At 40.9% G+C, this 14046-nt stretch overlaps 1 protein-coding gene across 1 annotated transcript; it reads right to left on the minus strand.

The window, feature by feature from the left end:
* Positions 1–435: 435 nt before the first annotated feature.
* LOC139739883 (uncharacterized) lies at positions 436–12661 on the minus strand. Its single transcript, XM_071650520.1, has 4 exons — positions 12480–12661; positions 2048–2264; positions 1038–1315; positions 436–526 (listed from the first exon to the last, which is right to left on the minus strand). The coding sequence occupies exons 1-4, from the start codon at positions 12638–12640 to the stop codon at positions 436–438; spliced, it is 747 nt and encodes a 248-aa protein (XP_071506621.1). The 5' UTR covers positions 12641–12661.
* Positions 12662–14046: the final 1385 nt, after the last annotated feature.

Below are 14046 nucleotides of genomic sequence, written 5' to 3' on the forward strand. Positions count from 1 at the left end.
CTGCGAATTTCCAGGTAGTGCGCCCACTTACGTCCAGAACCAGTGAATCTTTCAAGTGTGCGAACTTGCGAAGTAGGGCAGCATGGTCTCCGCACGTTACAGGAAGTAAGTTCGCCTTAAGTTCGAAGCACGAAGGAATGTTCGGTTCAATCCATGTTAGACAGATAAAGTGATCTCATCTTTTGGAGAGGGACGGGAAGACCAATCCCTCTCGCAATTCAAAACGACGGCAAGGATGATAAGGTGTAAAAAGGCGTCTGTTGATCAGAATACAGTCTGTAATTTCTACGGGTTTGTAGACAAAAAAAAAACAACAACATCGACATAAACTAAGTCCGCGTTCCGCGCCAAAATCCAAGATTTCACGAGCGATGCAACGAACGAGCAACATGACTGATGAGCGTCGAAGATCGTCTCGGGAGAGGACCGTCCCTCTCAGCTTGATGAGTTACTGCACCTACAGTGTTGTATTGAGAACGTAGAATGGCTGCACGGAGGCACGGCGCACAGACCCTTTTTGACGCAACTGTGGTAAAGACGGGAGAACAAAATGGGTGATGTTCGTTATTCGGAAGGTTCGTTATTCCAAAGAAAAATGTGTAGGGGAAATTTAATTTTGCGGAAGAGTTCTGACAACATTAAGTGACATAAGGAAAACGCCTAAAGACTATTCCAAACTCAATTGAATATACATTATAGTTACGTTACTTGCATGTTAATCAAAATTTAAGTATATTGGCAATACAACTTACGATGCAGGCAATTATCAGTGATAATAGTAGAAACTAATCATATAGATTGCATTGTTATTCAAACTAAATAATAATGATACCAAAATGATAATAAGCACTTTTAAAGCCGACATTAGAAAGAATACAATCATAATTAGACAGCAGCGATACAAAAGAAAACCATCGTAATCAATTCTTTGTTTGTTTGCTTGTTTGTTTGTTGTTGTTTTTAAGGTATTATGCACTCTTTCTTTTTGCTATATTCTAAAATTCCAGAAAGCCCTGCGGTGGTGTTGGCCTACTTACTCGCACTGTTCCCGAGAGAGCTTCTGGCCCCGCCGGCCCCGGTAGATGTTCTTGCAGTTGCGGTCCTTGGTCAGGCAGTCGCAGGCGCACGAGTCCTCGTCCTGCAAGAAGGGCTTCGGGCACGGGTTGCGGCACTTGCACGTGCACTCGCTGTAGGACCAGACCTTGGTGTCGGGACAGTCCATCACTGGCGGCGGACAGAAGGACGGCTTGTCCTGGCACTCGCACTCGGTGTCGTGCTCGATGTCGCGCGTGATCTCCACGGCGTTGATGAAGAACTGTTAAGGTTGGCGAGGATATAGTGGACCAAAGAGAAATTCGAGAAGATTAGCTTCAGGGGAATCTGGGAATCAAAGGTGGTTAGTTTGTCAGTTAACATTACGTTCTTTGTTAGAGAACGAGTCACTGCTGGTGTCAAGCGGCCAAGCATGTCACTGTGCCCATTACAAAGTGATTTCACACTCCACATCCTTTACTTTCGGAATTTGCGTCGTGCCTTACTTAAGTGATGATAATATTGGCAACAATCATTATACTTCAAATCAATTCTAACTTTTAATCAATATGCGAAGCAAAGACGGATCTGGTCATTAAATTTCCCACTGTTGCCGTAGCAAAAACTCAAATAGTCATTACGATTGATATTACATTCGGTGATTCTAGTTTAAAGGTTTTGTTTCAACTGACGTAGCAGTGAAAAATTAACAACGGTCGAATAATGCTCGAGTCGACCAAATGAACCATTGCATGGGGTAAGAAACAGGTTCCAAGAAAGAATGTTTAAAAGGAGAAGAATCTGGACATGAGTACAGCTGCTCAAGGAGTAAAGCAATAAAATTGGATGCGAGCTGACGACATCGCATGGTTGCTTCAACTTGATGTATTGCGTATACAGGGATCGGACAATTGAGTTACAAGATGAAATTAAAACGAAGGGAGGACCGGATATAGAGGAGAGGATATAATCGGCAAGCCTGGTGAGTGACTCTGTAAATTAAAAGGATGCTTACGTTCATCGTGATATTGGTTCTCCTCGAGGACTCGCACTCCTGGTCATCCCGGCAGCAGCCGCCCTGCTTGCACCGCCGCACCACGATACACTCCGGGTAGATGAACTGGTTGTAGCCGCGCGGGATGCCCAGCTCCTCGTAGGCGTCCACCACCTGATCACGCGGCTGGCAACGGGCGCGCTGCTGCTCCTCCTTCACTCTATCCATGAACTCATTGCTCGCTGCACGGACGAGAAACACAGACAAACATAGAAAACACGGGTCACGTCAAGGTGTTGTCACAAAACAAACAATGATTTCGAATCACAACATTATTATAGTATCCACAGTTACATTACAGTCAAACATGGCTAGTGCACTTTGTTAAAGATAAATCAACTACAAAACAGAGTAAAAAAATCGTTTTCTTCTTTCTTACACTCTCATAATCTGAAATAGGATCACTACTTACGAAACAGAATGGAACGGAGCTATAGTTTGGGAAAGTGTTTCGTGAATAGGCCAATTCGGAGATAGCTCATGTGCACATGGGTACAAATGACCTTTCATTTTTCTCAGTTGGTTAGGCACTTCACTCAATTCAAAGCGACATAATGCAGCAGCTTGCCCAACATAGCAATTTATGGAACTCGTATTCTAACAAAGAATGAAGCTGTATAGATGAAGTGACCAGAATGGTTGTCAATCAACACTTTGGGAAGCATCCATTTCATTGTGCTGTTTTGAATACATTAACAAACTTTTTTCTGTTAACATTGCCAAATACCAGGCTTGCTGTCAGGTGGATGTACTGGCAGGCACCATTTATATGGATTACATGAATAACCATAACATTACAAATGCTTATCTCAGTGAAATTAAAAACCAACCTGTCTCTGGGTATAAATGACCTTTTTCTGCTCATGCTCACACTGGAACCCCGAACTGTCTTATTTAACCGTGAACCCCATTCGCTAGTCGGTGCTAAACTTCTTCTAGAGGGCGCTATACTATTTCCACAACGGGCCTTGATGCGCGATAGCATCCTACTTTGACAACTTACTGACACAGCCTGTGTTTGTTTTTTTCCTGCGACACGGATACGCACACAAATTCTCACACGCACACATAGACACATGCACGCACACATGATTGCCATGCAGAGAGCTAATCATGAACTAACATGAATTGCACATTAACATTTTTTGTTAACGGAGATGACGAAGAATGTGGAATATGCAGGGCATGCTAATAGGATTTCGGGTCCGCAGCTTTTGTCATTCGTTTCCTCCCTCAGCCCGCCAATAATGACACCACTCAATCACTCCTTGACGTTCATTATTATGTGTCATCATTATGTTTGCCAGCTACTATTGACTTCATTTCGATAAACAGCGCCTCTGCAGTTACTATTAGCCACATTAATGTCTGCCAGCTTCTGTTGACTTCACTTCGATATACAGCGCTTCTGCAGTCGTCGGCGAGTTAAAAAAAAAAAAAGATAAAATCCTTTTGCTATATATTCTCCCCCAACAGACCGTCTTCTTGTTACAACTTAGTTCCTTTTTTTTATGGGGGGGGGGGGGGTTGTAATCAGACAAGCTCAGCTGTGTTCTTTTCGTATCTGATGCACTAAGATACATAACTAAAAAAAAGTGCACTCATAAAATTGTAAGTATAAAATATTCATGGCGGATGATTGACTTTTTGTATGTGTGCTGCTGTTCATTTTCTGTCTGTAGTTCCTGTTTGTTTGGCTTATAGGCTGTCCGGAAGCGATCACAGGAGGAGAAATGGCAGATATAAAAATCAATTATCAGAAGGCCTATTCAATTCTCTGCATAGTCAACAATCACGTCCCAGTCAGAGTAAATGAAGAATTAGATCCCAAGAAGGAGTTAATTCCAGTTTCGTAAATTTGAGATATTTGCGATTAAACCTGCTAAAAAACGAAGAAAATGAGACAATAATGGAAAGGCGATTTTGTTTTGCACCAGGTGAGGTATCAATGATTTGATTTGCTTTGATTTATTTATACTCTGTATGGAATCATTTACATTTTTAGCAATATAATCAAACATAATATATACAAATATGATACTCACTATAGCTAGTTTCTACAATTTGAACAATTTTCATTACACATACATGTACATTTGTGACATAATTACAGTACATATGTTATGAATTACCATACAGAACGGTTGCCAATAATAAGCTATAGGCTTGATCCTTTGGCAACCGATGATACAATACGTTAATGGAAAAGTTTTACTTTGCTCTATCTGATGTTGAACTTACTTTAAATGTTTAAAAACGGCGCTTATCTGTATGCCATCATACTGACTTTCTTGTACGAACCCGAAAGATCAACATATCCCGCTTCTCATCACAAACGTCCCCCTTTCTCTTTATATCTATATATCTATCTATTCATCTATCTAGATGTGTCTATCTGTTTATCTGTCTCTATCTATCTATCTATCTATCTATCTCTCTCTCTCTCTCTCTCTCTCTCTATCTATCTATCTATCTATCTATCTATCTATCATTCTTTCATTCCGTCTCCATATTTTTTTCTGCCTTCCTTGTCCACACCCTTTGGAGTTCCATCACTATCACTGCCTATCTCTCATCACTCTATTTCTTTCTTCATCTCTCTCCAAGTCTTTTTTTTTTTGCTCTCAGCTTTGTCACTTGGGTGTGTCACGGCTCATTGAGGATACATTTTGTGCTCTGCGGACTTCCATACTTTACTGTCTTCGTTCCAGCGATATTCAATTTGTCAAAACGCCACTGACGACACATTGGTGTCCTAATCATCCGCCATCTCTCTAATTTCCATGGAAACGGTCAAACTCCATTTTATTATAGATGTTGCCCTCTGCAGGTTAAAGCGAAAAAAAATCACAAATAACAACAACAACACACGCACACACACACACACACACACACTCACACGACAGCAGCAGCAACAACAGCAACTTCATCAGACAACTACGTGAAGCTTCTACGCTTCCCTCGAAAAAAAAGCCAACAACAACATACATGTAACCAAACAAATAAAAACCTATCGCAAGTCCCCAAAACACAGTAAAACTTGTATCATCTGCCCATCAGATTCGCCATAAAGCTCTAACGCATGCACGTATTTCAGAAAAGTGCCAAGAGTTGGTTGACATTGGAGAGGACGAACACGAACGTTTCCACAAGAAAAAAAATTGTGAGCACATCTCGAGTTCCAGCAGCACTCAAGAAGAGTCTCCGCATCACATTCAATTTCGATTTGCCGATTTTTAACTGTCCTTTTGCTTAAACATTGTTTTCCTGTTTACAAAGGTTAAATATAGACATTACTGAATTTCAAGGCACAGGAGGTCGAGTCCCTCTACTCCCTACCCAGCCCATCCGCCCGCAGTTTCGTCTTGCCTTCCCGTTTCTTATTCAACTTTCGATTACTATCTTCCTCAAACACTCTAGAGAGATGAAAAATATATATATATTCCGACAAATTCCAGGAGATATGAAGAATTTCAATTTTTCCGCTGACAAAAATAAACCGAATCCGTGCTCTGCGCGGTCAGGCCTTACAATTCAGAAAGGAACAGCAGTATAATTTTGCTCTGCGAGACATTTTGACAGATAGTCGTATGACATTTTGCTTGGTGTGGTCAAACAAAAATTATTCTTTATGTTTACAGATTGTTGCAGATTCAAACTCACTCAAACTTCAGATTTCAAACTTATTTCAGAGGTTTGAAGAAAAAAATACCCCGTATGGTTGTAAGAGAAATTTTGATTAGGTAATGCTGAATAGATAAACTAGATCATATAGGCCTACCTACTCATATTAAAGTTTTGATGTTTATACTTACATTTTCATTTCTATCTTTGTTATTACCATTTGTGTGAAGATGATAATGATAATGATGATGACGATTCTGATTTTGGTCATTTGTTCGTGCGGTGCGGGGACCTTTACTTTCTCATAAATTGCCATAATATATTTGGGAAACGCACAATATTGATGCACAGAAGGTTACACTAAAATCACATCCTTAGTTTTGCACAAAATGTTCTAAACTGTTTGTTCGGGTGTTTGTTTGTTATGCAATGTTCCCTATTTGTATTATTGTCCGTTTTCGCTTCTTTGGAGCGCTTTAAGCATGTTAAGCACTTCTATGGAAAATATAGTGCTATATGAATAATCATTATCATTGCAATCTATTATCATCATATAATCATTATCATTGACAGGGGCGGATCCAGGAATTCTGTAAAGGGGGCGTGGCTAATATTTCTGGTGCCACTTCCGGGTTTCATTTCATCTTTTTCTTTTTATTTCTTTTGTTTTTAAAGAAAAATAAAGGGGCGTGCGCCGTTTGCGCCCCCTCTGGATCCGCCACTGATCAACATCAATGCTTTCACGGGTTTATCAGAGTTTTTTAAGCATGCATCACTGTTTTTTGGACGTGTTTGGAGAAGATGACAAGTAAAAACAAAATACAGTTGTGTCAAACTTGGTGCTCACTGCTGTCTGTTGCAACACAGTGACTGCACCCCGTGCTATAACTGGAGCGGGGGCCCGCTGGGGGCCCGCTGGGAGTACGGTGTGCGGAACGAGAGCGGATGGCTCCAAGAGCGCTGGGAGGATGAAGGGGTTGAATATTTTGGGGTTTCAGAGGAAAGAACATCACACGCAGAGGCACGCATAGGAAGTAAACAGCAGCTCTTCAGGTTCAATTCGAACAACACAGGCTGCCACTCAAAAGTTCAACTGACATACTGGCTGCAAAAATCCACGGATATACCAACACTGGCCTGTGAAAATCATCTGAACATTATTGAATATATATATATATATATATATATATATATATATATATATATATATATATATTTTCCCCTTTGGGGAGGAGTTTTTTTTTTAATTTCTTCTCTCAATACGACTTCGTAAATCATCAAAGTACAATAAACCTTTGGGTCAATTTTGAACCTTTGAGCGATTCGAAATCAATAGAAAGAAACCCTTCTACTCATCACCTTCAAATTTCTCCATCATTTTAAAAGGGACTACTCGTGAAATTTTTAACGATGAGTGACGTCATAATAGCCCCTGGCCTATCTTCAGCTGCATTACGAGACTGGATAGGCAGTGATAGGGACGTACATCCTCCTGCATTCCATTCTAATGAGTGTTTTTCGTGAATATCCTTGGAATTGTCGATTATGGACAAGAATGACAAGCTAAATAACACTGGTCTTTGACGATAACTTTTATCATCATTATTATTGTTCGCGCTGATGGTATTATTTGTGAGCAAGCGATGAATTCTGAGCAAGATAGTTTGTTGGATCTGATGACTTCCAGATCGTCTCAAATTTAATGTGGTATTTGTAACAATGCTGCTTTTAATGGAAAGGACAGACGAAACAAGTAACTTGCCCGTCTGTGAGCCAGAGGGAAAAGCAGTGTCTTCTTCACTACACGGATAAAAGGTGAGGAATTTTACCATGAAAAGTTAATGCCGATGAATTGTCCTGTTGATTTATCAGACGGAGCTAGGGGGTATGTCATGACAATTTAAATCTTAGAACATAATATTCGAGATCATTATACCTACGGTCACCCGCGTCGTTTACATCTCGAGGCATTCAATCGTCAAAATATGTCACGAGGTACATATTATATACACAATATTCTCCATAATATTTCGGTATAATAATGAAGGCAGCCCATCCATACAACATCACGAGACTAGTACGCTGGATTTGGGCGGTTTCAAAGCAGACTTCTCTGTTCACGTGACCTACTCCGACTTGTTGGAAATATTGAAGTCTGTCATCCGTGCTTTCACATTATGTGATTGATATTATCCCAAGTCCTACTAACAGAAAATGACGGACCAACTGATGAAGAAGAATATTGGGATAGGGGCGCAGCTCCCGGTGGTTACGAGTACCTGTGCCCAGGAATGAGTAACACTACGGTTAATTTCAATGAATACCTGTACTAAACTCTACGGTATATAAGGTAGGGTGATCAGAGGAAACTGTTGAGATGCTCTACGCAGCCTCTTTCGTGCCCCATCATTTACCCGCTCGGGGGACGAGCAGCTTTAATCGTATTTTGGGGGCCTTTTAGGCTTTGTCGGGAGAAGAATAACCTGAAAATGGAATCCTTTAAATATTTCTGTGCACCCGGGCATGTTCCATTTCATGCCGATTTTTGGTCGATTCACAGTGTCATTGTCTCCTCGGTCTACAGAGTTTGAAATTACGCGCTGTAGAATTAATTCACCCTTCTGCTCTCTCTCCCTCTCCCTCCCCTTTACTCCCCACCCCCTTTACACCCCACCCCCTTCATCGTAGGCTGAGTGAACTGGAATGCGCATTTTAGTACGTTCATTGTCATTCGCCCGCCCAGACTGACACGGACAATGGGATGCTACTGAATTTGATGTTTGTTCGCTCTCCATTTATATCAAATGTATCATTCGTCCCTCTTTTTTTTTTTTACCCTCGTCTATCTTTCACCCTGTTATTTTGGTGGTTGAACCAAAGTGGCTTTGATAACAGTGGCAATTTGCTTTTGACCTCGGCTTGACTCGCTGAAGTCGTTTAGATTGAAAGGGGGACAATACCGCGTGACTTTATAAAGAGAGAGAAAGAAAATGCCTGCACACCACACTTCAGACCGTGTTCATAAACAGGCCGCATTACCACTTAAAGCGCTCCAAATAGGATATACGAAAGATTGACTATACTCAACTTAAGTAAACCTCGAAAACCAAGCATGGCATTCCCATTCATTCTAATTGTACGAATTAAAAAAAAAATCTCTTTCTAGGTTTATAAGCGATTCTGCCGATTTGTTTACCGCATAAATATATTTATGTAAATAATGTAGGAATATATATTTTCTCTTCCTCTCTCTGTCCCTTGCTGCCCCCCCCCCCCCCGCTCTCTCCCTCTCTCTCTCTCCAAGAACGCAGCACGCACCGCTCCGAAGAGGGGAAAGAACTATGCCCATTTGATTTTACAAAACCTGGTCATAAATTTGATTCGGTGACAAATGTTCAACGCTCTGGAATACATTAATCAGATTACGCGAGTGATAAGGGTTAGTGGTAGCGAACGCCCCCTATATACCAATAATATGCGGTCCTGTCAAACGGTATATGATATATTTGGCGATATTATGAGGTGAAAGCGTCCAATCTTAAGGGTCGATAAGCGAGAAATCGCACACGTAGATGACGAAAGAGATATGATTGGCGAAATGATCATGCAGTAAATTGGTGCACTTCGCGCCTGATTTGTAGCATCAAGAAGCAGTTAGCGATCCCTGTGGCTTTGCGCGGGTGCAAACGACGCTCATAGCTGCTATGATTTATTCCTCACAAATTCGTCCTCCCCGTTATGTCTATTTAAAGCTCCCCAAATCAGAACCTCATACAAATATAAATCTATGAGCCTGCAACCCCCAAAAGGTCTGTTCAAGTGAGCTCTAATACTACGGATTCTCAAGACACGAGTGAACGGATAACAGTGCACATTATTCCAAAAATTTCTCTACACAACTGATGCGGCTGTATAGATGTATTTTAACAAAACTCTCTATGTTAATGGACCATAATAAAATACTGGGTAGTTAAATAGAATTCCAACTTGTGTGAGAAATATCTAAAGAAGATGTTAAGAAAACAACAACAACAACAACAACAACAACAACAACAACAACAACAACAACTAATCGTTGTTTTGTTTTCTCTCAGTCATAATGGGTATAATTATAACACATATACACTGTATTTGATTATGTTTACGTTCCAGTACTTGGTTTGAAGTGTAAAAGCAAAGTGACCAGACTCAGCTCGCTCGGGGACTAAACGAAACGAAACTTTTACTCCTTTCTCCTTATATCAACGAATGTTTTCACTGTTCTTGACAGTCAGTGCAGCTGGTGATCTACCTCTGGCATCTTAAGAGATTGACAATAAAACAGAACGAGCTCCACGCATTAATGGTGATAGAATTTTTGCTATTTTTATGTCAGTTCAATCCTATATCATTACCAGTGCCAAAAAGCGGATCTGACTGATCTAGCCTCTCATTGTATCTGATCTTCGGTAAACAAATCTAGACGAAATAATATTGCTTGACACCAATCTTTTTTCTTTTTTTTGCCATGTATACGTATGTCAATTTGCATGAATTACAAACGCTTCATTCCTTTTCTGCCAGGGACTTCGGGTAGTGTATACAGCCCTATCACATGCAGGGTTTTCTGTGAGAATCAGCACTCAAAGCACGTTAAGGGTTAAAGAAAGAGAGATGCGATTGGCGTCATATATTCTTGATCAGAGCCGGACTAAAAGGTGACTCAAAAGCCAACGGCTTGGAAAAGTACATTCAGAGGTCATTGACTTTGTCGCGTTGGATGATGCTCTTTTTTTGTCATTTGCAGCTGAGAGACGTCCTAAACACCATTGGTCATAAGTGTGTCCGTGCATGAGTGTGTGTACGTGCATGTGTGCACTTTGTGTGTGTGTGTGTGTGTGTGTGTGCGTGCGTGTGTAGTTGCTTTTTTTTGGGGGGGGGGGGGTGTATCTAAGCAGTTCACACTACCTAAGCCCACTTGCGTGAAGATCAGCCGTGTCGTATTTCCATGATGAGAACAATTCAAAACAAAGCTATGAGATTTTTAGGCTCTGCCAGAGTGTGTTTCGTACTTTCGATTTACTGATACAACGATTCTTTTCATCGCAACAAGGTCATGGCTTATTTCTGAAGCCCCATCCGCAGTATTCCGTGTGAGTATATAGCACTGTTGGGCAAGGGCCCACGCACTCCCTTGTTATCAAACGCCACTCTGCAATGGCGCGGACCAACATATTCCCGCGATGAATACTAGTATTCCCCGTGAGCCCTCCCCGACTTTGTCCGTCGTCCTTGCAGCCAGTACACACGATGATGATTCGCGCATCAAAGTCATTACGTTGGAAAATCCACACAAAAGAAGACAGATGATTGACGGTTAAAGAAACCAGTCGGGCAGAAATCCTTATTCTATTTGTGGTCGAGATTTCAACTCATTACGGTTCGCCACCATCTTGTGTACTTCTCTTTTGCAAATGGCCCGTTTTTTGGTGTTTTCTTTACATTCCCTTCTTTCTCCCTGCCTTATTCCCCTTCCCTCTCATTAATTTGTTTACTCCGTAGCATAAGAGGTGTTTCAAAAGGACGCAATTATACAGATATGGGGATCTGGTCGTTATTGAAATTACCTCGCATTTGGATTCAATTGGTTTGTCTCTTGGTCAAATTCAGACACATCCCCTCATTTTTCTCTCTTTTTTTCGAACAGTAACCAATATCGAAACAAAAGGTAGCATAGCAAGTTAAAAAATACCAGCCTCCGTCGTTAAGTGAATGCTTGATGAGCAGACTCAGTCTGTGAAATGTTGAGATCGAGTAAGTGGACTGGGAATTAATTAATTGAGTGAGTATTATTACTTTTAGAGGACACACCACACGTGATTAGCGAGGTACTAGCTTTATTTCTACCAGAGTACATTGTATCTGACTTGACTTAACATCTCGTACAAGCCGCCCTAAAAGATAAACTCAATTCGGAGATTGGCCAATGAAACCACCGCGGTGGGAACGCGAAATAAACTTCAGTTCCGATTCATTCGGTACTATTATATGTCGCCATCTACGGTAGATTTGCTTAATACATACACAACCAAAATCTCAGTTATGACGGTGCGGAAACGCAAAGTTCAGATTCCCCACTGTGGTAGTACGCACACACTGGGCCATGAATGATATACGTAAAGGACAAGTCCACCTTCATATACATAAGGATTGAGAGAATGCAGCAATATTAGTAGAACACATCAGTGAAAGTTTGAGGAAAATTGGACAATCCGTTCAAAAGTTATGAATATTTTAAGTATCTGCACAGTCACTGCTGGAAGAGAAGACTACTACAGTGTATGATGTCACATGCGTACAACTATATAAGGAAAATAAAAAGAGAATTTCACAAAACTTTACTCTTTGAATAAAGTGCACATTTCTTGGACTTGCTACTGATGTATGTTAAGGGTAATATTATTCCCCCTGCCTTCTGAAAGAGAGAAGTCAAGTGTTCTTTTGTTATGCGAGAAAAATGGAAATATGTTGAATTTTCTTTATTCTTTCTTTATATCGTTGTACTCATGTGACATCACAAGCTATAGTAGTCTTTTCATCCAGCCGTGACTGAGCAGAAATTTCAAAAATGCATAACTTTTGAACGGATCAAACTCTCACTGATGCGTTTTACTAATATTGCTGCATTCACTCAACCCACATGTCTATTATATATGAAGGTGAACTTGTCCTTTAAGTAGACAGGACATATTGCTATTGTAATGGAGGGTACAAAAAGTAGTTGGTATACTCACGTGAGCTGTCTTTCCCTGCTCTCCCCAATCTCCTAAAACTCCTCTTGCTCACAGACGATGGATTTCTATAGATGGAATATCTGGAGTTGACGCTTCGTGTGGTGTCGTTTATTCTGAATGCATTGATGTACTCGTCTAGCGTGCTTACCCTCCTCATTTGCTGCTCCACCTGTCTTCGCGATAACTGTAGGGAAAACATAGGAAAACAAGTTGAACAGTAAATATCATTGACATCAGCGAACTACAAAGGAATGATTTTATATTCAAACGTAGAGCTAGCTGACCGTCGAAACTTATCATGCTTTCCGACGAGTATTCAAACATCATCCACTTTCTTCAATTACGGTTTTCATTGCTTGTTCATAATCATATTAGCAAATGACGTGTTAAGAGTTCGGTTTGGAAGCCGTTGCCTTTACGCATGTCTTGGGAAAGATTCTGAAATGCTGATAAATGAAATGCAGAAAAAGAATACACATTTTTTTTTCTTCTTCTTCTGTTGGTGTCAGTAAATTGCCACGATCTTCGCTCATCCTGATACAATATCCCCGTCCTTGCGCGCCATGACGTATAAATGTTGCATTACGAGCCACGTCATTGAAAATTCGTTAACCCTCTGAGTACCCATTGGCACAGAAGACCCCATAACGTTGTACATACTGTCCAAAGTCCCAGACACAGAAAGGGTTAAAGCTATACCGTCACGATAAAACCGCGATGGTTTAAAAATGTGAAGCCCCCTCCAAATATACCGTGATGGTGAAAAAAAAAATGTGACCCGAAATCCGTTCTCCATTCTGCCAGGGTTCCCGTTAACGATTCAAGCACGCGAATCCTCCTTTAAATAATCAGTGGATTTTCCGAAGCCATATTGATCTGCCCAAATTTCAAAGTCTGAAAGGATTGCATCCTTCTGGTATAAACGAGTTGAGTGCTCTGCCTTTTCCAGCTTTGAGAAATGAATGGCTGCTTCTAGTCGAGCCTGTCACGAGTAGTAGGCCTAGCTTTTCATCAACATAATGATTTAAGACCCGTTGTCATTACGTGCCTTTTGTCAAATGTTGTTCGAAAGATCCCTCCCACTACTTACGGAGATAACAGTCGGAACAATAGGGATAACTGTGAATAATGTTTGTCCAATGATGGGGCTCATTAAATCGCTTCGCATTAGGGAATGCCACCAACAAAGGTGGCTAATTACATGAAGTCGTCCATTTAAAGAACCTCAATACCCCCCTTCTGTTTAGATCGGCCGCAAGCTTGTCTATGTCCCAAGCCAAGTTATTCTAATCTTGACAGATTAACTGCTCTTATTTAGAGGCTCAATTAGGATGAAAGGCTAGATATATCCTTACGGAATTTGATCGTATCTTCCTCTTTTTTTTTCTTCATTCGATCTCTTCACCAGCACTTCCGCGTTTCAATCACTCTCAAATTGCGAATGCTAAGCGGAGCTATGCAACCATCGTCACAGTATTGTGTCCACAACATTTAGCATTTACACCATCACTGGCCAACATTATCTTCAGAATTAACGCCAACAATAACGGATGCGCGAGCGAT

This window comes from Diadema antillarum, unplaced genomic scaffold, assembly GCF_040938485.1.
Source record: "Diadema antillarum isolate AM-2024a unplaced genomic scaffold, OU_Dant_1.0 scf00000003, whole genome shotgun sequence".
Taxonomy (NCBI): domain Eukaryota; kingdom Metazoa; phylum Echinodermata; class Echinoidea; order Diadematoida; family Diadematidae; genus Diadema; species Diadema antillarum.